The 27,179-nt window shown below is 30.1% G+C and overlaps 2 protein-coding genes across 4 annotated transcripts in view; both read left to right on the plus strand.

The window, feature by feature from the left end:
- The window catches only part of LOC129917664 (prolactin-releasing peptide receptor), a 123,169-nt gene that overhangs the window by 36,425 nt on the left and 59,565 nt on the right, over window positions 1-27,179 (plus strand). Inside the window, exon 2 of one of the 3 annotated variants that reach the window (XM_055997705.1) lies at window positions 72-172. The exons of 1 other annotated variant lie outside the window; for it this stretch is intronic. The gene's annotated coding sequence lies outside the window, so the exon portion shown is untranslated. Of the gene's footprint in view, window positions 1-71; window positions 173-7,951; window positions 9,327-27,179 lie in introns of those variants that run through there. One more of the 3 variants, XM_055997703.1, reaches the window with a different exon arrangement.
- LOC129919392 (titin-like) lies at window positions 19,855-21,008 on the plus strand. The gene has a single exon (XM_056000252.1). The coding sequence runs from the start codon at window positions 19,855-19,857 to the stop codon at window positions 20,473-20,475; it is 621 nt and encodes a 206-aa protein (XP_055856227.1). The 3' UTR covers window positions 20,476-21,008.

The raw sequence follows: 27,179 nt of genomic DNA on the forward strand, positions 1-27,179 counted from the left end.
ATTTAACTGTTTTTTAAATTTAAAACTTTGGCTGTCATATAGTTCACATTATTATTATTTTATTTTTTCAGAAAATATTCCATAGAAAAATTATGTTTTGATAACCAAAAGATGTATAAGAATATGTACAATCAACAGCATATTTTGGAAGTGGACATATTATAACTGAAATGTAAGTAAGTTATTAAAATATTTTCACTTCCCTTAAAAAAAAAACACCCTTTACCAAAATGTTTTTTGTATTAAATCTTAATTCTCCTATATATTTTGTAAGCTCCTTGTACGATTATTTTTGAAGAGTTTTAAGTAATATTTTGTACTGACAAGAAGATGTCAGTATGTTGCACAGTATTTTTGTCAGTACAAAATATTACCTAAAACTCTTCTAAAATAATCGATTATAAATTTTTTAAGAGAAATTGGATTATTATCAAAAAATGGGAAAAAGTTTCTCAGTTCCTACTTGACTAGAAATTTTTAAGGAAATAGAAAAACAAAAAAATATGTATTAACTCCTACACAAAATTTATTCACACCTTTTATTAACTCTGGTTTACTGAGTTCCTTAAATAAATAAGAATATTATGTTTCATTATTTATGTATGAGGAATTGAAAAATATTTATTTTTTATTTTGAATATTTATTTAAAATACGGTGCAGAGACGTGAATTAATTTTCAGCAGGGTAATATTTTTGTATTTCTTTTTCTTCAGAATTTCTTCAGAAATTCATCACAAATATTGTATTAAAAGGAATGGTAGTAGAAAGGTAGATTTTTCATTTACAAATTCGACGAACACATATTTGCATTGTGACATCTTGAATCGTCTTAAAATTCCAAGAATTGATATAAAACACACTTCTGGGTTTAGACAAATGTTTCGCTATAAAGGAACGACTGAGAGGTGAACTTTTCTATGAAATTACGACGTACATATGTTTAATTTTTCTGTAATTCTGTGAAAATTGTAACATATTCTGTCAATATTATTTTAAAGACATCAGAATTGTAAAAAAAAATTTTACATTCCACTGAGGATTTATAATTTTGAACTTTAATAAACATATGCCTTAAAAAATCAACTTTAAAAAAATGGAATGTAAAGAACATACATTTTCATGCAAAAAGTTAAGAAATAAGGAATAGGTAATTATTTAATAAACATGTTTATTTTTGTGTTGGTTTTCAAGAAAAATACTTCTCGATGTGTTAAACAGGCGAAGGCAAGGAGAGGGTAGAATTTTTTTCGAAATTTAAAATCGCTACCGATTATTATGGTATCGATTTTTAATTTCAAAAAAAATTTATTATTAAGGGAAGGGACTTATAAATTTTCCGCCGAGTCCGAATATGAAGCAGAGTTGCACTTTTTCAGGAAAAGAATACTCTTGAAGGCTTTGTACACTCTTCGCAGGCTTTGTACACTCTTTTTTGGTGGTGAAGACTGGAATTTGAGCCTAGACCTCTGGAACAATGGGTCCTACATCGCACTTACCATCATTGCAAAACCATTCATGAGATACTTACCCATTTAATATTTCATTGAAAATGCATCAAAGATTCAACAAACACTGTTTAAAACTGAAATTTGATTTTTCGAAAGTTTTAATCTAATGAAATCTTTGCTAATCGAATCAGATTAGTAGTTATTGAAATTCTTAAAAAATAGTAACATCAAAGTTCAATTATAATGAAATTGATTTAAATCAAATTTTTGCTTAACTTTATCAACACTTTCCACAAGTTTCCTACAAACAAACCTAATCAATACCTTAAATTAATATCCACCTGAATAAAATTCAAGAATTCATTGAATCAATTAAATTTTCTCAAAATCCAATTTGAAGCAAGTACCCTCTCATCTCTAAAAGCAAAGCCAATCCGTAAGAGAAAATCAATAAGCTTATGAATCATTAAGCACTGTTGCACTGTCACTTCTCTCGCAAGTTTCGCAAACCCTCAACGAAACCCAACCCCACACCACTTCGATGAATGACCACAATCGAGAAATTCTTGTATAGAAAAGAGTCTTATGCATGAAACATTCTTATACACGAAGAAGTTGTGAGAAAAAAACTTTTCAAAAAGTTATGAGAAATATTAATAATTACGACTAAGCTGCAAAAGTTTTTTCCGGTTCTCAAACTTATAAGAAAAAAAAGTAGGAAAAACTGAACTTTTTCCTGAATCAATGCAATGAACAACGATGAAGGGATAAATCTTTGGTACAGAATTCTTGGAATTCAAGAAATTCTTCATCATAACATAAATAATTTTTGTAAAAATCTTGTATTGGTTCATTTATGGAAAAGGACAAAATTCTTCCAAGAAAAAGAAAACAAGAGGGTTTAAGTTGTGTGCACTTGATGGAGAACAAAAAAAAGAGTGAATAAAAACCAGCAACCACCAACTGTTGACATATATATTTTTGTTTTTTTTTTTGGTTCTAAAATTAGGGAAAACAGTCTGTAAACCAATTCTTATTGATCATAAATTCATGGAATGTCTGGATATAAAATCAAAAACAATAAACATTCAGGTAATGTGCCATAAATTCACTTCAAGTTGAACGAACAAAGAAAAAACATACGGAAAAGATATAAAGGAGATGGCACATTTTTCTATGGAGCTTGGGCATAGTGTGTTCACTAATGAAATTGGTATCAAATGAAAGGTGACAATAAGCACATTACGTGGGTAAAATATTATCAAATTTGTTGGTGGGGTTTTGGAGATATTGGAGTTTGAAGTTTCGGATCTCAAAATCAAGATTCCAGCTATTTTGTCAAACAATTAATCATAGAATGCGTAATAATGGGTGTACAAAAATAGTATTGGTATCAAATGAAAGGTATTTCTCTTAGCTGAAAACATTGATTTTGACATCCGAAACTTCAAACATGCGGGTCCGGGTTCGAATTCCATCATCGCATCGGCTTGTTTTCCTCTTGCAAGAACTTAACTAAAGCCTCTAAAAGTATTTTTTGGTTTTAGAAAGATCATCTCATCTAAAAGATGAGAAAGTTTTAACTCTTTAACATTTTTGTACACAGGGATGATTGAGACGGTTAGAGTATTGATGTCTTTATAAATTTTTGCCAAACAAAACAACATACCCTATAGTCATCTGTAGTCAATATCATGTTGAGCGAATGTTATAAAGAAAACATTAATTCGATTTGGCAAAAGATCTTTGTATTATATGAAACGTATATTCTCATACCTTTGCGAAGAAAATCTTAGTAATGGAACATTGAAGACAATGTGGTCATAAATTCTCAGAAAAGCCCGCGCACTTCTAGATTAGTTTATTTTTATGCTTTTTCTTGGAGTATTTTCTGATGATGGCGATGTGGCAGCTTTTAAGGACTCACAATAAATCCCAAAAACACACAACATGCACTCTCTCTCTGCACAGTAAAGTAGCTCACGAAATATTGGTTATGTCGAATAATTTATTACAAAATAAACGAAATAGTATCAGAAAGGATATTACACCGGAAATGATGTGGCATTGTTATGAGGTAACATGTTTCTTTTGTAAGTTAATAGGCTGTTACTCGCACTGCTATATCCACATGTTGCGCTTTATTGTTTGTGTAAAAACGAAAAAAGAGATTAAAATAATACGAGGATATGGAAGTTTAAAGATTCGAAATGTTAATAAAAAGGGATTACTTTAATGTTGGCGTATTGGTTTTTAAATTTCTAATAATGTGGTCGAGGAGTTTAATGTACATTCTTTTAAATATTTTTTTGATTTCTTATTTTTATTATGACTTTTTCAAAAAAAGCAAAACAAATAAACATGAATTTTTATCTTCTCACGTCATTAATTCCATTTTTTTTTCCTAACAACCTATAAAAATTTTATACCATCTGAAAGCTTATTATCTAAGCTCAATATATATATCGATCAGGTCTATGAGACATCTACAAAAAAAGCTAGAATTTTTTGAACTCGATCAAATTTCATTAAAAAAAGCAAAAAAAAAACATTTATTTTTCAATTTTTTTGTTTGACAATCTATAAAAAATTTTATACCATGTGAAAGCTTATTATTTCACCTTTCATATGACGTATCAATCTCATTTCAAAGATGCCTCCAAGAGAAGTTAGAATTTTTTAAGGTCAACCATGTCGAATTTCCAGACTGAGATTACGGTACTTCCCACACTGGTGGCTGTTCGGGGGGCAACAGATCTCCACTGGTGTTTTGAGGTTTTTCGAAAGTTTCTTGATTTAACATTGTGTAGCTTGTAGTTAGTCTACCGTTATGTGTGATATACCAAATGAAAGGTAATTGTATCAGGATGCTCATAAAAGTTTAATAAAATTTCTATCTGCTCTTGGTCAAAAGTTATAACCTGTTGAATTCTAAAATTTTATTTTACCATTATCTCAAAATTGTGTTTACGAAAATGATTGAAACCTTGCACACATTTAGTCGTGATCATGGTCTATCATTACTTGACATACTTTATTCCTGTATCTATTAAAGAAAAAAAGATAAAAATAAAAAAATATAAAAATCGGTTAAAAACGGTCAAAAAACGTGTTTTTTAAAAACTTGTTTCTTCCGTTATTCAGCCAAAACTCACTAAACGATTCCAATTTATGCACATATATGCATTAAGCCATAACCTTCATTACCTATAAGTTTGAACGCTCCAAAAAAAGCTACAAATCAAAAACTACCCAAAAATACCCCTAAAAAACAAGGTGTTTTTCAAAAATTCATATTTCGAAACGTGTTGGAAAAAAATCCGTATGAGATCCCTAATTTTTTTCCACTCATCTTTCACCTGGCACATTTAGAATTGTCAAAAAAAATTTTCCCTACCCAAAATCATCATTTTGTCATAGCCCCAACACGTGTACAACGTTCAAACAAAACGTTATAGCTTAGTTTCAAAATTTTTTAAGAATTTTTTCTTAAATGCAATTATTCTTAAATTAGTCTCATCTATCTATAGCAAAAAAAAAATCAACTCTCTGCGACTTCGCGTTTAGATTTTAGCCCAAACTTCATCTTTCCGTTTTAACCCTGTTTACCCTATTAAATGACGGAATTTTTAAAAATCCTTCATTTGGATTAAGCTTTAGGTTATTATCTTTCAAATAAGCTATAGAAGATTTTTGTATCTCTAGTAGTTTATTTTTAATTTTGAATTGAAATTTTTTGCTGCACTGCGAAAGTGCGAGAGTGTAACGTTAGAAAATGGTGTCACTTTTTTGTGGTGACTGCCATGGTTCATCGATTTATAAGACGTTATCACGTCAAAACGTTATCAAATCCTGGCGCCCAACTTATCGTACTACGTGCCAAAATAACATTTTTCTTCGGTGCCTAAAAGTTCGAATTTTTGTATCTTGGTTGAAATCGTAATTTTTTTTTCTAAGCCAATTTTCAACCGATTTTCATAAAAAATATCTCTTTCGATTTGAAAATAAATATAATTTTAGCCTATATTTTTAAAACAGCATGTTATTTTGAAGAGATAAACTTTAAATTGATGTCAAAGTTGGGACTAAATGACGAAAAAAATGGAATTTTTTATAAATTCTAGGTAGTTTAACTGAACCAAATGTCTTCTATTTAAAACTGTAGAATTCTAAAATGGGTACTAATTTGACAAAGCTAGATTTTTTTTCAATAAGCTAGTGTCCAAGAAAACCGTTTTTTGCCCCTAACTTCAGATTTTGAGGATGTTCGAGAATATAATAACATATTCCGTCGTCGGTGAAAAACAATAATATTTTAAAGAGATAAGAATTGTAAAGAACAATTTCACGGAGTGTCACTGAGTTTTTAAACAACGTTTCGTAATCAGTGCAACTAGCTCTACAAAACGTGAAAGGTCTCCGCCCGCTTATATTTTGAGTGTAATTAGCCTATTCTCTGATCAGTTTGCCAGCAAAACAGTTTTGAATATATTTATCGGAAACCCAAGAAGGTCGCATGATGCTTCTTCTTTCTAGTATTAACGGTTGACGAAAGTTACAACAACCAACACTCCCAGACTTACAGTTCAATTCGATGAAAGGTAAACGAAAATATGAAAAACAGACATTCAAATTTTTTTTTTATCATGAAATGATTCGTAGAATGTATAGACACAATTTTGAACTTTAAGTCTTTAACCATTGACCTATTAAATTATGCTCTAAAAATTGTTGGTATTCAACCAAATGTTCTTCTCTCATATAGCACAGCTTCAATATTCATAGTTAAAAAGCTTAACGAGCCTTGCACATGTCACAGATGTCTAGACAAATGACTCTTATCATAAAAAGAGGTGTCCTTTTCAGACATTATACATAGCTAGCAATTTCAACCGCATCACAGAAATCCCTTTTTGCATTATAATGTTTCTGAAAAGACACTCGCAGTCATCAAATTCATTGTGGTGCTTTGTTGTACAGCTGAGTCCCAGGATTTCATCAAGAGTATTGTCGACCTTTTGTTTGTCACCTTCAATATCATCCAAACAATACCAATTGTTTGCTGTGCCGGCGGAGAGTCCCCAAAGTTCAACACAAACCGCACAAATAAATTCCTCTTTTCATCTCAAGTTTCACATTCTGTTGTAGAAGATTTTTGAGGGAAAACAATTTAAGCCATGAAATGCATTCGACCCACCCCCAAAGGATCCTACACTAATGGTCATGAATTTTTGGCCAAGAGAGTGCATGTACCTCTCTCGTATAACAAAGATATAGAAATGTCCCCTCTGGGGTGAATACAATGATACTCTGAGATATGGCACATGTACTACAAAAGTGTCACAACTCAAAAATCTTCATTTTTCAATAGAGACGATAAACCAATTTAAGGAGAATAGAACGAGTATATTTATTATTTACTTAATTTTTAGAATAGGAAACACACTTTTAACCAATTTTAGACAACCACCATCATTTTAACTATCTTAAACCTTGGAAATTCACGTTTTTAGAGTTGTGACAATTTTCGTGATCTTTGGACTAAAAATGTGTCATTTTTGTCAAAGTAGTTTTTATTTCAAATGAAACATCTAAAACGACATTTTACCTTCTGGAATAAAAACTATTCAAATTATATCAATGGCAACTAGATAGATTTGTCCGGGAAAATTTCAAATATTTTTTTTTGTCAATAACTAAAAAAATCTGTTTTTTGAGTTGTGACACTTTTGTAGTACATGTGCGATATGTCGGAAATTTCCAAAACGCTTTCAAAGAAGATGATGAATTGAATGTATGGTCTGAGTTTGAAGTAGGAGTACCCCACAGACCCGTCCACAATCTAAAACATTTCAAATAAAGGACTCGCATCGTAAATCAAATGTTCATCCTCAATTTGCCTTTAGAAGTCCGCCAGTATACATATAAGTAGGTATATCAAATACAGGACCAGCTCATGAATCATCTGGTAGTATTGGCGACACCGAATAAAATAGTCGGGTGACAGACAGACTGGGTCTCTTGACCAGCAAAAGGCAATGAATTGGTCAATTTGATGCTTCCATGTCGATTGTTTCTAGATAAAAGAGCTCTCTTTCACCCTCTCTCTCTCTGAATCGAAACCTACCATTCCAGAAGGACTAAGTTAAATGGTGCGGATTTAATGTGAATTTAGTTTGATTTTGATTATAAATTCTCATATCCTTGTAAAGGAAACTGGACATTATGTCATTTCACAGAAAACGGAAGGAGGAGATTTTTTTTGTAGAGATTCTATTGTTTGATTTACAGTTTGTATTTATAAGGATATTGAGAGGGAGATGACAATAAAATATACAAAAATATGTCACATCAATGTTTTCACAACCAATTTACTCGTCCAACCAGCAGAAGACAGGGTAGATGCATTAGGAAAGTCAATATTTTATCAACAAAATGTTATATGGCAACCTTATCTTTGTTGTGCTTCCGTAACGCGTCTAAAAATAAGAGAGAGATGCAATCTACATTTCGAAGGATGCTGGTGGTTAAGTAAATATAAATAATTCGGTACCCTATCAGTTTTCATAACATTTTAATGGATTCAAAGGACTCTCATGGAACCGCACATCCTGTCTATCCTTAACAAGAAGTTGAAGGAATATACTCCTTAAATTAAAATTTTAACAGTAGTTACTGCTCTTGGATGTACATTGCCTTTTACTTCGCTTGGTTTAAAATGCACATAGATGCACACGTTTTAGAACTTCAGAAAACATCCTTTTTCGTTGCATTTATCACATAAACAAACATAAACATAGCCAACACCATCATCCACTACTTGAACTCTATCAACCTCCAGGTCTTCAGAGAAGCTTTAACTCCAAAAAGATTCATGCGCATTAAGGTTTCACTCGTATTTCTAAAGCTTTAAAGGAAATGCGATGTTTTTTCGATGTTTTTTTTATAAAGCCTCTTGTTATCAGTATGAAATTAAAATTCGTGGAAATGGAACCCACCGCGACCTGTTGTTCTCGTTCGTAAGTGATTTCGAAAAACGTGTTTCAATGACAATTCAGTTATCTTAAGATCGTCAAAGGATGCGGTACATCTTTCCGGATTAGAATCTTAAATAAAAAAAACCTTGTGACTTCGAAAACAGGGCGGGAATCGAAAAAAAAACTCTTTTATTTTACCATTCGAGTATAGATATTGATCATAAAAAAAAAAAAATAAAAATGCAACTTGATGGCCGTTTAAGGCATGTCCTGATCAGTGCCGAGCCCCATTAAAAGTGTTGCATACTTTTGTACAGTTTTATCTGTCAATCAAGTTTCATAAACACTTTGCCCTCCCAACCACAGGCTTTCAGACGATTTTATTTCCTTTTTTTGTGTTTATTCGTATATTCCTTGTACTCTTCTTGAATGATGCTGCCATCAGGATAGTTTTTGTTGCGCACACCAGAGAACATACAACAGAAGAGCAAGAAATTAAGTGTCAAGTGAATTGAATGGCGCTGTCATTCTGAGAGTGATGATCTGTCACAAGTGAAAGTGCATTATTCTACCTCTGATCCTGGAGGAGAATCTCATTAAAAATTGAATAAAGAAAAAAAAAGGTAAATGCACAAGAGTACCCTGCTGCGTGAGAGAATATAAAGAGCCAGAAAAGAGGTCCTCCTGGCCAAAAGTGTTCAAGTGTGTGTTTGTGCAAGATTTAATTTTAAATAACCTTCAAGTTGATATTTATAAAGTTTGAATGGAGAGGAGAAACATTGCATACCATCAGGATCATCGTGAGCTTCATTAATCTTTTTCATCAGGTATATCCTTTTGGGATGTAGTGAAGAAAGAAAAGACAACACAAATAACTTAATATATACACAAAATCAGCAGGTGAGATGGTGTTGTGTACATCTTTCTTACAATTGTTTCAACTATATTTGAATTACACAAATTTTATATTTGCATACTTTTGGGAGGGAAATTGGATGGTTTTTTTTTGTTATTCTGGAGCTTCCAAATGTCGGATACATAAGATCGATGATGGTTAATTTTTTTTTTTTTAAGTACAAAATGATGAGAATTTCGGGAACACACCAAAGTTATACACAAATCGATTTATATGCAAATTTGTATTCGTATTCCTGCCATCAAATGATTGCTCATCAATGTTAACATTTATTTAGTTGTTCGTTGACATGGGAATGAATTAATTTTAAATTGAAATTCTCTTGTTTTTTTTGTTTCCTTTTTGTTGTGTAACAACTTACAAGTTAACTTGACGTCATACTTAATAACGGAATATAATTAACTTACGTCCATTTTTTTTGTTTCCTTTCTGAAGACAACTTTTCTCATGGGATATTCTTCTATCTGTTAAGGATTGCCTGAATTTACCTAGAATAAAACCCCACCTATGTAAGATCATAAGAGTCTGACCCTTTTCCATCAGCTTAACCAGAAATAAACACATAAATCTAGGACATTTACCCGCTCACAACTCTTGAATTTAAATTAAGACACAGACGTCCAACTCTACTTTTATGGGTTGATGAATGTTTTCAAAAGTACCTATTCATAAAAGGTAGGTTGTTGTTGGTTGGCAAAAAAAAAAAAAAATTAAATAATAAACTAGCAAGGATATAATATATATGCATATGTAAAGTTTTGAGGTTGAATAAATTTTGAGGTTTTCCATTCATGCGAGTTATTCATGCCATTCTTCAATTTTAAACTTTCTCCATGCTGTTTTAGGTTATACTTACTCTAGTTCGTGTATATGACCCTTTTTTCCTGGAAAATGAGGCTTCTAAAATATTCAACGACTAGCAATTTGTCTATCTCTACAGGTGGATATAAATAAAGTCTAGAAATATTTATTATCTACGTGTGGTTGTTTGGGTTAAAATAAAAATGTTTTTGTTTTTATTTTCATTTTAAATGAAAAAATTATCTTGGGTTTGTGGAAATCTTGAAAATGTTTAATTTGAATAGAAATTGGTGTTAAGAGATAATGTTTTTATTGTTTAATTTTTTTTTTTTTAAGAACTTTGAAGAGCCCTTTTAGATGTTTTTATTTTGAGCTGATTTTATGGAAAAACAGAAAAATAACTCTTTCACATTAATAAAAAAAAATCTTTGAAAAAAATATTTATAATGAAAAGTAAAACAAACCAGCACATTTCCATACTTTCCATTTAAAAAAAAAATATTTCAATGAGAGCTAATTTTTAAAGATATTTACATTAAGTACTCCGTTATATTTTGAGTCCTTTCCATGGAATCACCATAAGGTTGAGGGTCTCACACTAATTGGAAGAATTAGAAAGCATGAAGAGAATTAATTGATTGATCAGAGGTGAATTTGATTTGCAAAAGTGTACATCGTGAAACAACACAATTCATTTATTTAAATCTTCTCCACTATTGACAAACATAAAAATATTTGAAAATCAACATCAATGTTTGGCTGCAAATAAGTCAGCAACTAGACCTCGAAGAAACTTTTGGTTTTCAGTAATGAATAGAGCTTAAAAAGACCTTTCCTTTGATGTCTCATTTGATAAATTTTGGGGAATTATTTTAAGATGTATTTTATTCGACAAGGGGTACCCCTTGGTTTTTTTTTATCGAAAATATGAAAACAAATAAATTTATATTTCTTTTACTTAAATGAATAGTCCTGTAAACTAAAACTTGTTTTGAGACTTTGATCCACAGATATCTTTCTAGTATTAAAAAAAAAAAAGCAAAAGTTTGGATGCAAAAATAGCTCAGCAACCAGACCAGGTTTTATAAAATAAAATACCAACATATTTTTGTCTGCTTAATCTACTACATCATTATAAATTTAAAATAAAACGTCGTTTAAAATAAAAGTACGTTTCTGGTTAGAATTTCCTTCTGTATTAGCTGTTGCACTTCTAGGTTTGGATATTCTTCGAGGTTCTAACAAATGGAAAATCCTATCATGTGTTGGTCAGTGGCCTTGTAAAACTTCTTCTTTGAGTAGTTCTTCCTGTTTAAACGGATAAAAATAGAGCACTTTAAAATAGGATGATGTGCGAAATAAATCCCATCTTCTTGAAACAATACGATTTTTAATTAAAATAAATGGAATCTGTTTAAACTTTGTTAAATTCAAAGTGAACTTTATTTCATTTTAATATAAGAAATTTGAATCAATTTTTAAATTTAAGTGGGAAAAATGCTTTGCAGTTGAGGTCACTTGAACTTTAAAATTGAATTTTATTCAATCACTCCATTTAAAATTAAAATAATTTTCATTATTTTTTTCTTCGTTAAAAAAATTTTGTTTAAAAAAAAAGCTCAACTGAATGTGAATGATTTCTAATTAATTCTATGTGCCAATATGTGACATAAATGTTACACACTCTCCTATTTAAATAGAAGTCCACTTTAAATTAAAAATGTCTCCACATAAAAATAAAAAGATTTTTCTTATTAAATTCAATGGATTCTTTTAAATTAAAATATTCAAGAAATTAAGAAAATTTGTCCGCTTAAATTAATTGCCAACATTTTTTCTTGGCAAATTAACTATTCAGTAATCGTCTCAGTTTAATACAGATTCTATTTGCTTAATAAACTACATTTTTAATGAATTTTTTTTATCCTCAAAGTTTTATAGAAGTAACAAGAAAAACACCTGACTTTGTTTAGTGACAAACCTTTAAGACAAAACAATTCATATCTGAGAAATTTTCTCGGTATCGTTGTCATTCAATTAAACAACGAAATCTATTCGTCTTAAATTCTATTAATTTTTTCCTTGTACCTACAATTTTTTTTTGAGAAAACGTGATTTGGACAGATTAAAAAAAAAAACATCTACCTACTCAATCCGAAAATATCAGCAAAATATGAGGGTTTTTCAAAAAAACCAAAAAAAAGGAAAAAACTGGCAAATCCTTTAAAAAAAAAACATCTGGATGTAAAAAAATTAAAAAATCAAAAATAAATCCAAATCCATAATATTCACTATCTAACAGAGAAAAAAATAGTAATTTTTAACTATTTTTTAACTATTTTCATAGTTAAAATCAGGATAACTATTTTGGATTTGGATTTATTTTTGACATTTGACAATTTTGCATATACATACATTTATTTTTTAAACTAGTGAATAATATGGCCGTTAGTGTAGAAACTTCCTTGAATAACTTGAATTTTCAATAAATTGTATTAAAAAAAAAATCGCATTCGCAATTACTTTTAATTCTCAAAAACTACGTCGATTTACCAAAGAGCTCTAATTTATTATCTGAAAAATGTTTAAAAAGTGACTTTAAATCAAAATATTCAGCCAATTATTGTTTTTTTTTTTTTTGTTAATTTTCAATTGAAACGACCAATTCGTTTCGATTTTCTTCTCATAAAATTCATTAACTTCTTACTCTTTCAGTAAGAACTTTTTTAGACAAAAAGCTTCAAAAATAATCTAGAAGTTTTGCTGCTTCATGTATTATAAGAATTTGGATTTTTTTAAAATAAAATATCTAAAATGAATGTTTTAATTAAATATAAACAACTGAAAATTTAAGCGTCATATATATCAAAATAGACTCATTTTGTTTGAATGGCGCCCGAGTGGAAATCAACAAAATTAAAATTAAAACTATCCTATAAAATCAAACTATTTAAAAGAAAATTAGAAAAAACAGAATTATCCGTAAATTCTTCAATAAGTTAAATGTGTTTCCTTATATTAATAAACAAAGAAAATCTGTGTTAATTTGGTATGAATAAATGGCCATCTATTTTTTTAACAGGGAGAACTAACTTTTTCTCTCTTGGCTATTTTTCCATTCATTTTCTATATTTAGTATCAAAATAAGCTTCTTAGTGTCAATTATAATTACGAGTTTACCAATTAGGAATTTATTTTTGTTATAATCCCAACCGTGGGCGATGGGAAGTCAAATTGATGGTATTCCCTAAAAAAGAAGTCATCATCAAAATTCGACGCAAACAAAAAAGAACCAATTAAATGAATCTTAAATTTAAACGTGTTGGAAGACTAACACGCAGTCGAAATACTATTCTTAGTTCTTAATAACATTCTTTGAGTTCCTTAATTAATTGACACAGTTCCTTTAGAAATAGAGAGAAAAAGATTCTGAATTATTTGCCAGGAGATTAAAAAAAAAATATTTTGGAACCTTTTTTTTTCTTTTCTTTAAATTCCTTTGAAATCGTCTTAAGGCTTCATATGGACCCATAGTAAATGTTCCTGCAAAGCTTCACATATTAAGAAAAACATGTTTTTTTTTTGTATTTAGGAAGGTAACCCAGATCGAACAAAAAAAGAAACCAGGAGAGAAAGCAAAGGTTACAAAATTTGAAAGTCAATTAGGAAAATGAATTTCTCACATATTTAGTGCACCTTAACCATCACCCCTGAAGAACTCTTCACTTCATCCATATCCATCTGTAATCTGCTGTCCATCCATCCAACTATTCCCTCCTCCCCCAAATTTCCCATTTTTCGGTAGCAGCGGCGTGTGTTGATGGTTTTTGATCACAAAAAGGTCCTTTGATGAAAACTTTCATTATTACCATGAGCCTGGTACGTAAAGTATATAAATAAAATACACCTTGTCCTGTTTGGGTGATCCCCGTTGATAGGTTTATGTTGATGTTCATGGTTTTTGGGTTACAGTTTATCTGGCATTTATGGAGCGTGCGAGGGATTCTACTTCATAAATTAAAGGATTCACCTGGAAAGCTGCCACCGAACCTATAAAGTATAGGTACCTCTTGTTTTAGAGGGTTCTCTCTGTGAGTGATTGTTAATGTGTTGTGTGTTCTTGTGCATGTGTGAACATCATCAACAAATTAAATTGGATGATGCTTTTGTTGGGTTAAGCTTTGTAAAAGTCCCAGGATCAAAATTGATTGCGTCGAAATATGCGATAGGTTAACTATACTTTGAAATACCTGGTCAAATAAAAATACCCCCAAAGTAGTTGGAAAAAATAAAACAACAATAAACAAACTTGTGCTGTTCGATATTTACATACTAAAGTGATTCCACTTAGAATGGAAGTTGGGGTTGGGGTGGTTTTTGATGGGGTTTTTTATCAGCAACGAGGGGGATCTATTTATCAAAATATGCGCATTAATTTAAGGCAGCTGTTTGAAGAGATAATATTTTCCTTTTTTTTTTTGCACATTTTACTTCAAGTTGACCCGGTTACCGAGAGACCAATGCTGCCACCAGCAATGACGACGAACCCAGTCATAGTATTTAATAAATAAATTATCATTTTGAAAAAAAAGAAAAAATGGGGCTGGGGATGGTTTTGTTTAATTTATTCAGCTCGTGGATGCAATGATATTTTTATTTGAATTCTCAAAAAGAATTCGAATATGTTTGGCTAACATTTTCCATAAAAAAAAATATTTGTTTAAAGACAGATGTGACCAGTGAAAAATATTGAAAAACCATAAATATTTTGTACCTGCTGTTTTCATATTTATTTCGGAATAATTTTCGGGTATAATGGATCCAGTAAAGTTCGAAAGGAGTGTTAAGTGAAATGGATTCAAATTTCACAAAAAAAAAATTAAATACCTACTCAAATAAACACGTTCTGTGTCTGTGCCATAAGTAGAAAGTACATTAAAAAATCGAATTTCAACAGGATTCAATAGTTAAAAAAAAACTGTTTCATACCATGTTTATTCAGCTACAGTGTCTTACTTTAAAGAACTTTATTCGATTACTTACTTAAATATATTGCGTTGGCTACTATTTTTTCCAATTTTAGATGAAAAAAAGTAAAGAGATATTATTTGCAATCAAAACAAGCCATTTATAGATTATTTATTCCAAACTTTTTGTATATATTTTCACTAAATTTGTAACCATGAAAGCTGAACCATCATTTTGAGGTGACTGTTATTGCTTAGTTTTATATTTTTAAAAGCTTTCAAGCAACAATTTGAATAAACATTTGAGAACCTTAATTGCAAAATATTTGAAAAGTTAAGACAAAATGATTTTTTTAAATAACAGAATTTTAGCTTTTTTTAACTTTCTTCTAATCATTTTTTTTTAGAACAAAATCAAATTTTTTTGAGTTTATTTGGACATTTTATTAAAAAATACCGTTTAAATTTTAGATAAACCAAAGAAAATTAAAAGTTTTCAAAAAAAAGTTAAATTTTGAAAAAAAAAATTCATACCGTTTTTGGATGTTTTGATTTTTCTTTGGATTATCTAAAATTTAAGCGGTATTTTTTAATAAAATGTCCAAATAAACTGAAAAGAATTTGATTTTGTTCTAAAAATAGTGATTTACAGAGGAAAGTCATTTACAGCTGCAAAAATGTGATATTTTTATTCATCTCAAAAGTTCAAACCCCCACAACAGAAAAACTGTTTGATGAATTAGTCTGAAATTTTGCAGATTAATTTTATTTGAAGTAAGCTTTAATAAATTAAGCCTCAGTTTAATCTTATCACCCATATTTATGAAATAGCGGCACATTTTCTAAAAAATCGTAAAAAGGCCTATTTTAATAGCTTTTCACAATTGATCTCAAATGTACGAAAACATTTTTTTTAACAAATTAAACTTGATTTCTTTGTAGAGAATCAAATGAATTTTTCAAATGTATCTTTGAATTTTTTGTAAAGTGATCCGTTGTTGAGATATTGATAGTCAAAGTCAAAAGTATGGTTTTTGGTTTGAGGACTGTTTTTGCAGGTAAAAAAAAATTGTAGGAGTTTGAAACAAAAAAAATCTTAAAGCCAAATAAATAGCCTTTCTAAAAATAATAATCATTTTATCACAAGAAATTTTCCCACCTTCTTATGAGTAAAGTAAAAACAAAAAAAAATTTGAAAATGTTGGTTGTTGAACAGTTCCAAAGATTAAGCTATTTTACCGTTAGAAATAAAATATTTAATCATAAAATCTTTAAATAAGAAGAATGTAGCTTTCACATGCTTTTTGTTTTGTCATGATGCGATCATTTTTTACTGAGATACAGCCTGTCGAAAATCACTAAAGAAATCACATTTTTTTTGTTCCCTTAATTTTTTTTGGGCTAGTGTACAACAAGTTTTTCTCTTTTTTAATAAGACCATTCTAAAGTTGGATCGGTTCAAAATTCTGCTTTTTCAAGAAAATTCTGTTTTTCAAAATTCTCCTTTTTTTATATTCTGTTTTCCAAAATTCTGCCTGCATTTATTTGAAGAAAAAAATTCTGCTTATTCTGCTTTTTTTAATAGCATATGCGTTTACTCAACAAAAATACACCTCATTGATGAAATTTAATTTTGGTATGCACTTTCCTAACTGCCTAGAAGACTGACTCTCTTAAAACCCACATCTATATACCGTTGAAAACTAATTAAAAACAATGTTGTGTGATAAAAAATGTTCCTTTTCTTATTAAATTTTTTGAATACCTATTAATTTTTACTTCATTAATTAAAAAATATTCAATTATTATTTTTCGAAGGTAAAGTGCGCTTTTTAACATTTTCCAAACCCTTTTTTAATTTTTTTTGCAGAATTTTCTAAAACAGAATTATGAAAAGCAGAATTTTGAAAACCAGAATTTTGACCCCAACCCTTCTAAAATCAAAAGAAACTCCAAAACTCCTTTGAGAAATTTCGTTGTTAAGAGCATTTCAATGAAACTTGGTCCAACAATAGTGTCATATTTTTATTTATCGAAAAATTCTAAACATTTTAAAATCTGTCTTTTTTTTATATCTTTTTCTTCGTCCTTTTAATTCTCAAAAACTCCAAAACTCCTTTGAGAAATTTCGTTGTTAAGAGCATTTCAATGAAACTTGGTCCAACAATAGTGTCATATTTTTATTTATCGAAAAATTCTAAACATTTTAAAATCTGTCTTTTTTTTATATCTTTTTCTTCGTCCTTTTAATTCTCATGAAAAAAAAACTGCAAAGTAATAAAAGCAACAACTTACAAATATTCAGTTTTCATCTATTGAAATTCCAATAACTCTTTGTCGTCTTCTAAAACTTCTTAACTTATATTGAACTTATATTAAATATTACCACTCATTGCTCCCACCTTAATAAAACTTTATCAGCTGCAGTTATCTTAACAGCGAATTCTCATTATCATAATCAGATTAAATTCCAACAAACTTACAACTTATAAGCTTAAAAGTTTGCAAGCAGCTCTAAGTGGGTTCTATATGATGTTGATGATGATGTAAAGTTTATTGCTGAAATATTTGATGTAGCTATCTATACAAATCGATTTAATCCTTTTCAAAACACTCCATTATCATGAATTTGCTTTATATTTTGTTCATCTTTCATAACTTTAAGGATTTTGCTAAATCATCGTCAAAAATACAAAAAAAAAAAAGAAAACTTGATAACAATTTTGCTTCCGAATATCGATTTATTAATCAAGTTGTCAGAATTCCCACGTGATTTATTGTGTGGTTGCAGGTCAGAAAAAAACTGAAAAAAAAAATCTAATAAATAAAAAACCTTACATTGCACTTTAAAGTTCGTTATGATATTGTGATGATGGTGGTTTTTTTTTTGTTTCGTCAAATGATAAATAAATAATTGAGTTTTTTTGTTGCAAACTCCCGCGCACTCTGCTGAATGAGGGTGAATGTTATCCTTTCAAGCACCATAAAGCTGTTGTTCCAAGTGAGATATTTTAACAAAGCAACAGAGAATATAATAATAAAAAGGATTGCGTGGACTAATTTAAATAAAAAATATAGATAGAAGGAGCACAGGATTATGGTTCGTTGAATGTGACATTTTTTTATGTTGGAAAATTTGAGAAAAAAGGATATTTTTTGAAGAGAAAGAATATTATTTTTTTATGTTTTGTGAGGACTTTATTTTTTTACCCAAATAAGTCGAAATGAAAAATATAACAAACAAATGAAGGGATAGTAATGGTAGAGTCCTTTGGCCTTACAGGGATTTGCAACACATCGACGTGTGAGAATAATATTTTGATCCCTCGAGGTAGGTACAAAAAAGATAGTCCTTGGAGTTGTTTTTTTTTTTTTTTTCATTAAAGAAGCTTTTCCACCAGGCGTGGAAAGTTTTAATATTTTTGTTTGGTGTGTATTGCACGAAACATAAAAAAAGTGGTTGTCTGTAAAGTCGATTTACGGACGATAATTTTACGTGATAACGTCAAAAGAAAACGGTTGTGTGCTTTTGTAAGAAAAACTGATCTAAAATTTTTTAATATGTCAACTTACTTGTAAAAAAACACATTTTTTTATATCAAAATCTATAGTAAATTTTGTTTTGAATTTTATACCATGTGAAGGCCTGTTGTCTTAGCTCAAAATATTCATATCAACCATATCTGCATGACATCTACAAAAAAAAGCTAGAATTTTTTTTAACCCAATCAATTTTTATCAAAAAATCAAAATATCAATATTTTTTATTTTCTAACAACATTTAATCCATTATACATACATATAATAAATTTTATATCATCTGAAAGCTTATTTAACATTTTTTATATCGTTGCAATTATATTTCTACAATGCCTTCAAAAAAAGTTAGAATATTTTATAATTTTATGAACGTTCTAAAAAATTGCTTAAAAGAAATAACGACCCAAAAATGCCCCTAAAAAAGTAGGTGCTTTTCAAAAATTCATATTTCGAAGCGCAGAGACTTAAAAAAAATCCGTATCAGACTCTTAATTTTCATTTTCATTATCTTTTAAATGGTATTTTTCAAATTGTCAAAAAAAATTTCAAAGTTTTGGAGGTATAAAATTTGGGAAGCCATCGGAATAATAAAGACATTTTTAAAAAAAGATGAAAAAATTTGAAATTTGACAAAGGAACTTTCGCATTCAACAAATAAACCGAAATTCACTTCCGAAATAAGTTTTCAATATTCAGATTAAAGGTGGTTTAGACCATCAGGCGTTACTATATTTTATAGCAAATAAAATAAAAAACGCACCATGGCGGGTGAAAAAGTTTTTTTTTTCTATGAAAATTTACAAATTCTATTTGTCACGTACAAATTTTTAAAAGTTACCAACTTGTTGCCATGATTGATCATGATGATGACGACAGTTCAACGCGTAGTCTAATGAACTTCATCGATGGTCATTGTCGGCAGTAATGTAATCCATTTATGGACAGTCGATGCATAAAAATGAGTTAAGTCCCAGAATCAAGCTTTAAAATATAAAGTTTATTTAAAAATAGAAGGTTTCTAATAAAAGAGTGATTATTTTTTGTTGTATTTTTTCTTTTTTGTGTTTTGATGGGAAGGTTAGTTTAGATCGATACGAAACAAAAATCATTTAAATAGACAAGTCTGAGTTGTAAAATGTATCAGTAGCTTCATTGAAGTCATACAAACAAAATTCAAATCAATCAATCAATCAAACAAATAACTATGGCAAAACTTATTTCAATTGTTTTACTTGTTGTGGGAGTTGCAGTTTGTGCAACAGAAGCAGCTCGTTTGAGGAACTTTAGACAATCAAAATTTTCCGCTCGTCAGGAAGTGGAACCCGAACAAGATGTTGCAGCTGTAACTCCATATCCTCCAGCTGGAATAGTCCCTGAAGTGCGATTCAATTTGCCCAACGAACCTGCTGTTCTACCAGAAGATCCAGAGAAGACCTATTTGCCCCCAGACAATCTATTGCCACCAGCACAAACTTATGGACCACCAGCTCAGACTTATGGACCACCAGAAGTTGAAGCAGAAGAAGGCAATGGAAATGATGCACCTTTAGCCGATGATGATGATGCAGCAGCTCAACAACCTGAGGAAGTACAAGCTGATGAGCCTGTTGAAGAAGACAATGTTGATCCTGAAGCTGAAGAAGTTGTCAATCCTCAATTGGAACGTTTTGTTTTGGCAAGGAATTTCCGTAGACCAGCAAAATTGAGGGCTGCCAAATTACAAGCACTTCCAGTTGCTGTTCGTCCAAGGTCTCAGAGATTGATTGCTCAGCCTGTTTATTCAACCAATGGAGCTTTGATTGCTTATAGAATGTTAAGAGTTTAATTTGTTTTTTTTTTTAATAATTTATTTTGTTTAAATGTTTTATTGTTGGTAAATTGAATAAATAATTTTTTAATATTCTTTAACCCAAATTAGATATTTTAAATTTTCTATAGGCAATATCGGTCTCCGAATGTAAGAAAAAACCAATGTTTGGATGTAAGTAATTCAGCACCTAGACCACCAAGAAACTTTTGGTTTTCAGTTTTGAATAGGGGTTAAAAATACATTTCTTTTGATGTCTCACTTGATAGATTTGGAGGAAATTTTTAAAAATTTGTTTTTTTTGCAAGGGATTTTTTTCGAAAAAAAAAAATGATTTGTATTTTGTTTTAGTGAATGCATAAGTTTCTTGATTACGAACTCATTTCTTTAATTTAAAACCTGTTTCGAAACTTTGGTCATAGTGGAGTAACTAAAGCTCAAAAAATGGCAATATTAGGGAACCCGGCCGAACAGCTCTGATTTTGATGATCTTTTTTTCAAACGTCGGTAATTAAAAATACTTTAAAGTCTATAGATTAAAAATTGCTGCTGTTGCCATTTTGATTTTTTAAATTTAATTGAAGATTTTTGTGAACAAAAAATTTTTTTTTTCCAAAATATTGCTTACATTTCATAAATTTACTAACGCAAAAAGATTGTCTAGGCAATTAAAGGAAAACTACTATATGGGAGTGAAGGACAATCTTCCATCGTTTAGGTGATAAATGCAATTTTCTCACAAATTGACTTCAAACACAAAAAAAAAATAGTATTTGAACACAACGGCAACACCTATAATATACATTTTTTAAAAGCTAGAAGCTTATTCATGTTTGGGAAATTAAAATTGAGTAAATTAAGAAAAGGTTTTTTGAAAAATGGTAATTAAACTCAGATTTAAAAAAAAAAATTATTGAAGAAATTTTAACATGTCTTTTTTAAAACTTTTCGTAATATAAATTGTATTTATTTTTCAAATTTTTTTGGACACATTTATTATGATTTCCAATGAAATTGAAGTAATTTTTAATTTTATTTTTCAAAACAGTAATTAATATTACCTTTTCCTCTTCGGAATTCAACTTATAATATTTATGGTCAAAATTTTTTTTTAAATAGGTAAATTCATATTTTACAAAGAAAAAGTTTGAAAAACAAAGTCATTTAAAAGTTTTTAAAATTCTGAGTTCAGGATCGGAGTTCTGCTTCGGAGTGTCAGGAACTAGTACTTCATGAGACCTTTGATTTTCAGTTATGAATAGAGCTAAAGGAGACCTTTCTCTTTTGTCACTTGTCTCTTTTGACTAAGAACAAAAATTCACTTGCCTAGGTTGCTCAACTTTGGCCTCTGTGAACGATGGCAAAAAATAGAAATTTGTTACCCAAGAGATACACAGAAAAGACTGTTGGCTTTGAAACTGAAATTTTACAGGATTTCAAATTTTCCAATAAACTAGTCTTTATGCCTACGTTAACTTTTAGGCTCTATAATTCTTCAATTTCTAAGACTTTTATGTTTGTACTATCTCAGTTTAATAAATTTTCTAAGAAAAAAAAAATCTAAAATCCAATTTCATATTTCAATCTTATATTCGAGTATACTCTTGATTCTCTGAAAATGTTCTCTCGACTCTTAATTAATTCTTGTCCTATAGAGCCAATAAATATTGCAAAATTTAGGTACTATAATCAAACAGCAATAAAAGTCCTCAATAAATGAATGAATGAATTTTTTGTGGAAAAGAAAAAAAAGCAAATTGATTTTCAATTGATAAGAGTCCACAAAGTTCTCTTTTCCTTTTTCAAAAACTGATTTTTTTCCTTTCCATTTCTAAAAGCAAAAGACCAATTTATACCTTCAACAATGAACAGCAGCAGAAAAAAAGGCCTTTCAACAGAGGCGATAGAGAAGGCTTTTCATCGTGCTTATTGCTATGCCTCACAGCTCAGCCTCCACCCATCAATGTGATTGAAGATAAATGACAAATCATTTTTTTTGCTTAAAAGCATCTGTCAAAAGTCAAAAAAACTTGATGCTTTCTTCTTCTTCCGGGTGGATCTCTCTCATCTCATCTCGTTTGCCTTTAAGGATTGAATATACTTATATTTTTAGAGAAAAAAGCAGAAGAATAATACAAAAAAAGGAGAACGAAAAAAAAACCCTACTCATAGCACGTTTTTTGCATTAAGTTATTTCGTCGGGAACATATATCGACACGGAAGGGCAATAAATCACCATTAGCTCTTGTGTCCATGGCATAAGGGGGAAAAATCCTTTCTGCATTAATAATATGCTCTGTGCTGATAGTAAAAGAATGAAATTTTTTGATTTGCTTTAACATATTCACCCTCCAACCCTAAACCCCAACCATCATCCTCCAACGGGCTTTGGGTTTTTATTATGATAATAAAATGTAACACGTTTTTTTCTAAGTAAATGGGATTATTATTTACACTTTTATGTATGTTGCTATCAGAAGCAGTGTGTTATCTGGAGTAATTTATCGCTGGGTTTATCGATTGCTACCTATTGACATCATTATTTATGACTGTACACTAGGTCGCATTCTTTGAAGCAGCTAAAAAGGTGCGGTTCTTATAGATTGATAGCCTTTTAAAGTCTGAAGAGGCGCTTAAATGCAATATGGTGGCGCTTATAGATCCTTCAATATTCTATCTATCCCCTTCTTCATTGCTGACAAATTGATTAGTTTTTAAACGATTTGAGAGGTTGACCAGAGAAAATGTTAACTTCTGGCTTTTAACTGATTAATCTTTAGAGTTTGCAAACTGCGAATACGAAAAAAAAAAAACAACCATCACAAACCTTCGATAAAACACACGAGTTTGTATTTCAATTAGTTTATTGCAATCGAGGGCAAACTGCATTTGCTGATAAGGCAGCTGATAGAGTTGATGTGTTTTACCACATGTTTACTCGTATGTTTTATATACTTCTACTCTATACAAACACTCTACTGGGAAGGATAAATTAAGCTTTATTCAGTTCATTGGATGGAATAAATGTTGCCAAGTGTTGTGGGTGACCTCAATCTGTTTCGTATACTCTTCAGTATACTCAAATGACTGCGAAATTGTTTAAGCACTTGTGATGGGAATATTCATTCAAATTTATTGTAAATTATTCTCGATGAAATTTAATTCAAAATTGTTCACAGAAGCATATTATACTTCTGTGTGTTGTTATGGTGTTTGGTCAACAGGCAGAAATTCAATTTTTGGTATGAAATTATTTCAATAATTGAATTTGAATTGATTTAAATCGAATATAAAAGCTTTTGACTATTTCATATAAACAAATGGTCACTTAACAACTGTGTGAATGGCAAGTACAATTATTTCCATTATGTTGGTACTTCTGAGGCATGTGTTTATAATTGAGGTTACAATTTTGGAAAATATATGGCTTGTTTGGTAGAATTTTTCAATGGAAAAATTCTTTGAAGTTAGTCTTAAAAAATGTTCATAGAATTTATTATTAAAAACGGTTTCTTCTTCTTTTTTCACCGGCTTCCTAGTTTTAATCAATAGAAGTCGGTTTTGATAAAAAAGTATTATTTTTAAAACAAACAGAAGTTCTCATTTGAAATGATCCAAAAACTTTAAGAAATAAACCCTTTGACATTTATTCAAATTTTTGGTTGTCTGTACGTAACGTTCTTCTGTTTTATTTTAAATTTTTAAGTAAGGCTATTAAATATTTCAATTATTTGTGTTCGTCGAAGAATAATGATGTCTTCCATAAATATAATCCATAGGAATTGCTTCAAACGGAACAGTCTAGATATATTAGTAATAAACCTTATTTGTCTGTACGTGACGGTAGTTTGACTGTAAGGTACGTTGAAATAAACCTACGGGTCTTTGTTGTCTTAAATTTTTATCACACTCAAACTGACTTGGAACATGGTTTTAATCAACAATTCCTCACATGTTCTTTTGACGATATTTTTGCCAAAAATTAAGGGAAAGCTCGGTATACATATAAAAAATTATTTTTTTTTAACGAAAATATAAGAAAGCAAACACTAATTATCCGCAATTATTTTGGAAATTCTCCGTCTTTAGAGAATTTTGAAATGTTTACAGATTCTTATGGTAAAATGCGTTAGACCGTTACCTAACGTGGGAGTATTTTCTGATAACAATCAAATCGTACTAATTTTATGCTACTTTAAGACCTCTTGGTTAAGGTAGGTAAATAAGCAAAATATCAAACAAAAATAAAATGCACGACTGGGTCGTGCACTTGCTCTTGTAGTTCAAAGTATCTTTATCTTAAATATCTATTGGAAATTTATGATTTTGTTAAGTTTCGAGAATAAAAATCGAAAGTTTAAAAAAAAATAAATTTTTCAATTATTTTCTTTCAAAAACTTTTTTTTTTGAATTTTTTTATTTTTATTTTACACTTCAAAATAATAAGAAATACCTGTCTGAAAATTTTAAATAAAATTGGCTTATACTTTGATGAAATATATGAACCAAAAAAATATGTAAATTTTTGAAAAACGCCATATTTCCGTTCTTCGAAATTTTTAAGAAAAATTAAAAGCGCAGTATTTTTTAGAATCAATAAGACTTTTACGTACATTAAATTTAATCGAAATCGTTAGAGCCGTTTTTGAAAAAATTGCAAAACCTCAAAAACGGTATGGGAGATATGTGGTAAAAAGGATATATTAAAAAAATTAAAAAAAAACGCACCTAGGAAATTACGCAAAAATCATCTGTACCAAGTTCAAGCAAATCCATCAATCCGTTTAGCTCGATGTACAGATGGACGCACACACGCACAAACCGACGGACGGCATGATGAAAACCACTTTTTTGTTTTTCTCCATCATCGTAATGTTGGTTTTGATTAAAACCTCGATTTCTTTTTTTACATGAAACCAATTATAGTTTCCCTATAGAGCAAGTAAAAATATTTATTAATGAGTGGTTTAAAATTTAAGATTCTGACTTTTTTTTAAATTAAAGTGTTTTAAATTAAATTTTACATACCAATTAAATTAATTGGCATGCATCTCGAAGTTAATATGTTAATTTCTATTTTATTAGAACCAATACCTTTACCAAAAAAAAAAATTGCTTAAAAACACAAATTTTAAGCGGTCACTGTGGCGTATGTGGAATATTTTTTTTTTTACAAATTTTTGTTGGTGAAAAACAATTCTTTTCTTTATCAAATAATGAAAGTATGTAATTGACCTTTGTGGACCATTTTCTTCTCAATCAAAATTTGACAAATTAAGTGGTGGCCTTTGTGGTCTTTTTAAAGTTAAGGGCCATTTTTATATTTTTTCCTTTGGACCAAAAAATACGAAAAAGTATTTCGAAACAAAGTTAACTCTCTCATGCGTTCATTAAGCCCATCATAAATCATATGTTTTCCAAAAAACATACACATATTTTGCCATACAATAAACACGCCATGTCCTAATTAACTTTGCACAAAAATATTTATGTGAACACACAAAATTGGCAATCTTATGTTTACCTAATTAAGATTCTTGTATAATAATTTTCAGCAAACATCAAAAAGATTATCTCACTCTGGAGCCAGAGTCAAAGAGAAGGAGAATCGTATCTTTGCTTGTCATCATCATCATCAACATTAAAATCAACCCTCCTCTCTCTGATACGTTGGCGTGGCACATTCCTTGACAGGATATTCTCGAAACCTATCATTGTTTCCCATCCCATCGAGAATGAAAATGTTGACGTTTATCTTTCTGAAAGCTAAGTGTTTTAATCACACAAAACGAAACACGATAACTTTTCTCCACCCACTATACCAGTCCCCCGTTCAAGTGACAAGGACAGCAAGTCACATCCGCTATCAGCGTCATCATCACTTTGTTGTAATAAATAATTCAAAAGAGCAAAAGGACTCTGTAATTTAAGTTGTTTAACAATGCGTGGAAAATTTTAGACAATCCAGTCGAAGTCCCTCCTCCCATCACACAGCTGTTGTTCTGGTGTCCTTCGAAACAGGCACTGTCATTGTCACTGTGCACATTCATACCACAATTCTTAAAGCCCCTTCTCTTTTAAATGAGATACAAAATTGGAGAGGAGTAGATTTAATGATTGAGCGATTTGAGCCTGGTATGCTCAAACCAAAATTGTCTAGGTTTGGGGGCATTATTAGTGAAATAGTTTTGTTGGCACATGGCGATGTAGATGGCGCTGGCAGCTCGAAAATGGGAAACCTTTTAATGGATTACGCCGCTCCAGAAGCGAAACCTAAATTAACAATTTAAATTATTTGCAATTGTTTTGCTGCCATTTCGAGGCAGAGTTTACATGAGTTGTTGTTGGTTTTAATGTTGGAAAATCCACCGGAAAAGTGGGGGAAACTTCGAGAGAGAGGATGAGAACCTAAAAGTTTGCTATATACACAAGTTCGCTTTTCACTGACTAGGCTACGACGGGGCATGATTAATTTGGGCATTATGTGCTTTGGTGGCTTGTTGTGTAGACAGGAATTGTGGTTACAACAATTCGCAGAGAGAATTGCTAAAGTTTTTGCATTTAATTTTGGAAAACTGTGCGGAAACTCTGCTGAATGGCAATTTAAATAAACGGCGATGTAATTTTTCAGTTTTCTTTCGGTTTTTATTTTTCATCGTCGTCGTATGGTGACAGAAATAATAACAAAAGCCAATAGCTTTGAGCTTAGATTATAAATTTCA

This window comes from Episyrphus balteatus, chromosome 4, assembly GCF_945859705.1.
Source record: "Episyrphus balteatus chromosome 4, idEpiBalt1.1, whole genome shotgun sequence".
Taxonomy (NCBI): Eukaryota; Metazoa; Arthropoda; class Insecta; order Diptera; family Syrphidae; genus Episyrphus; species Episyrphus balteatus.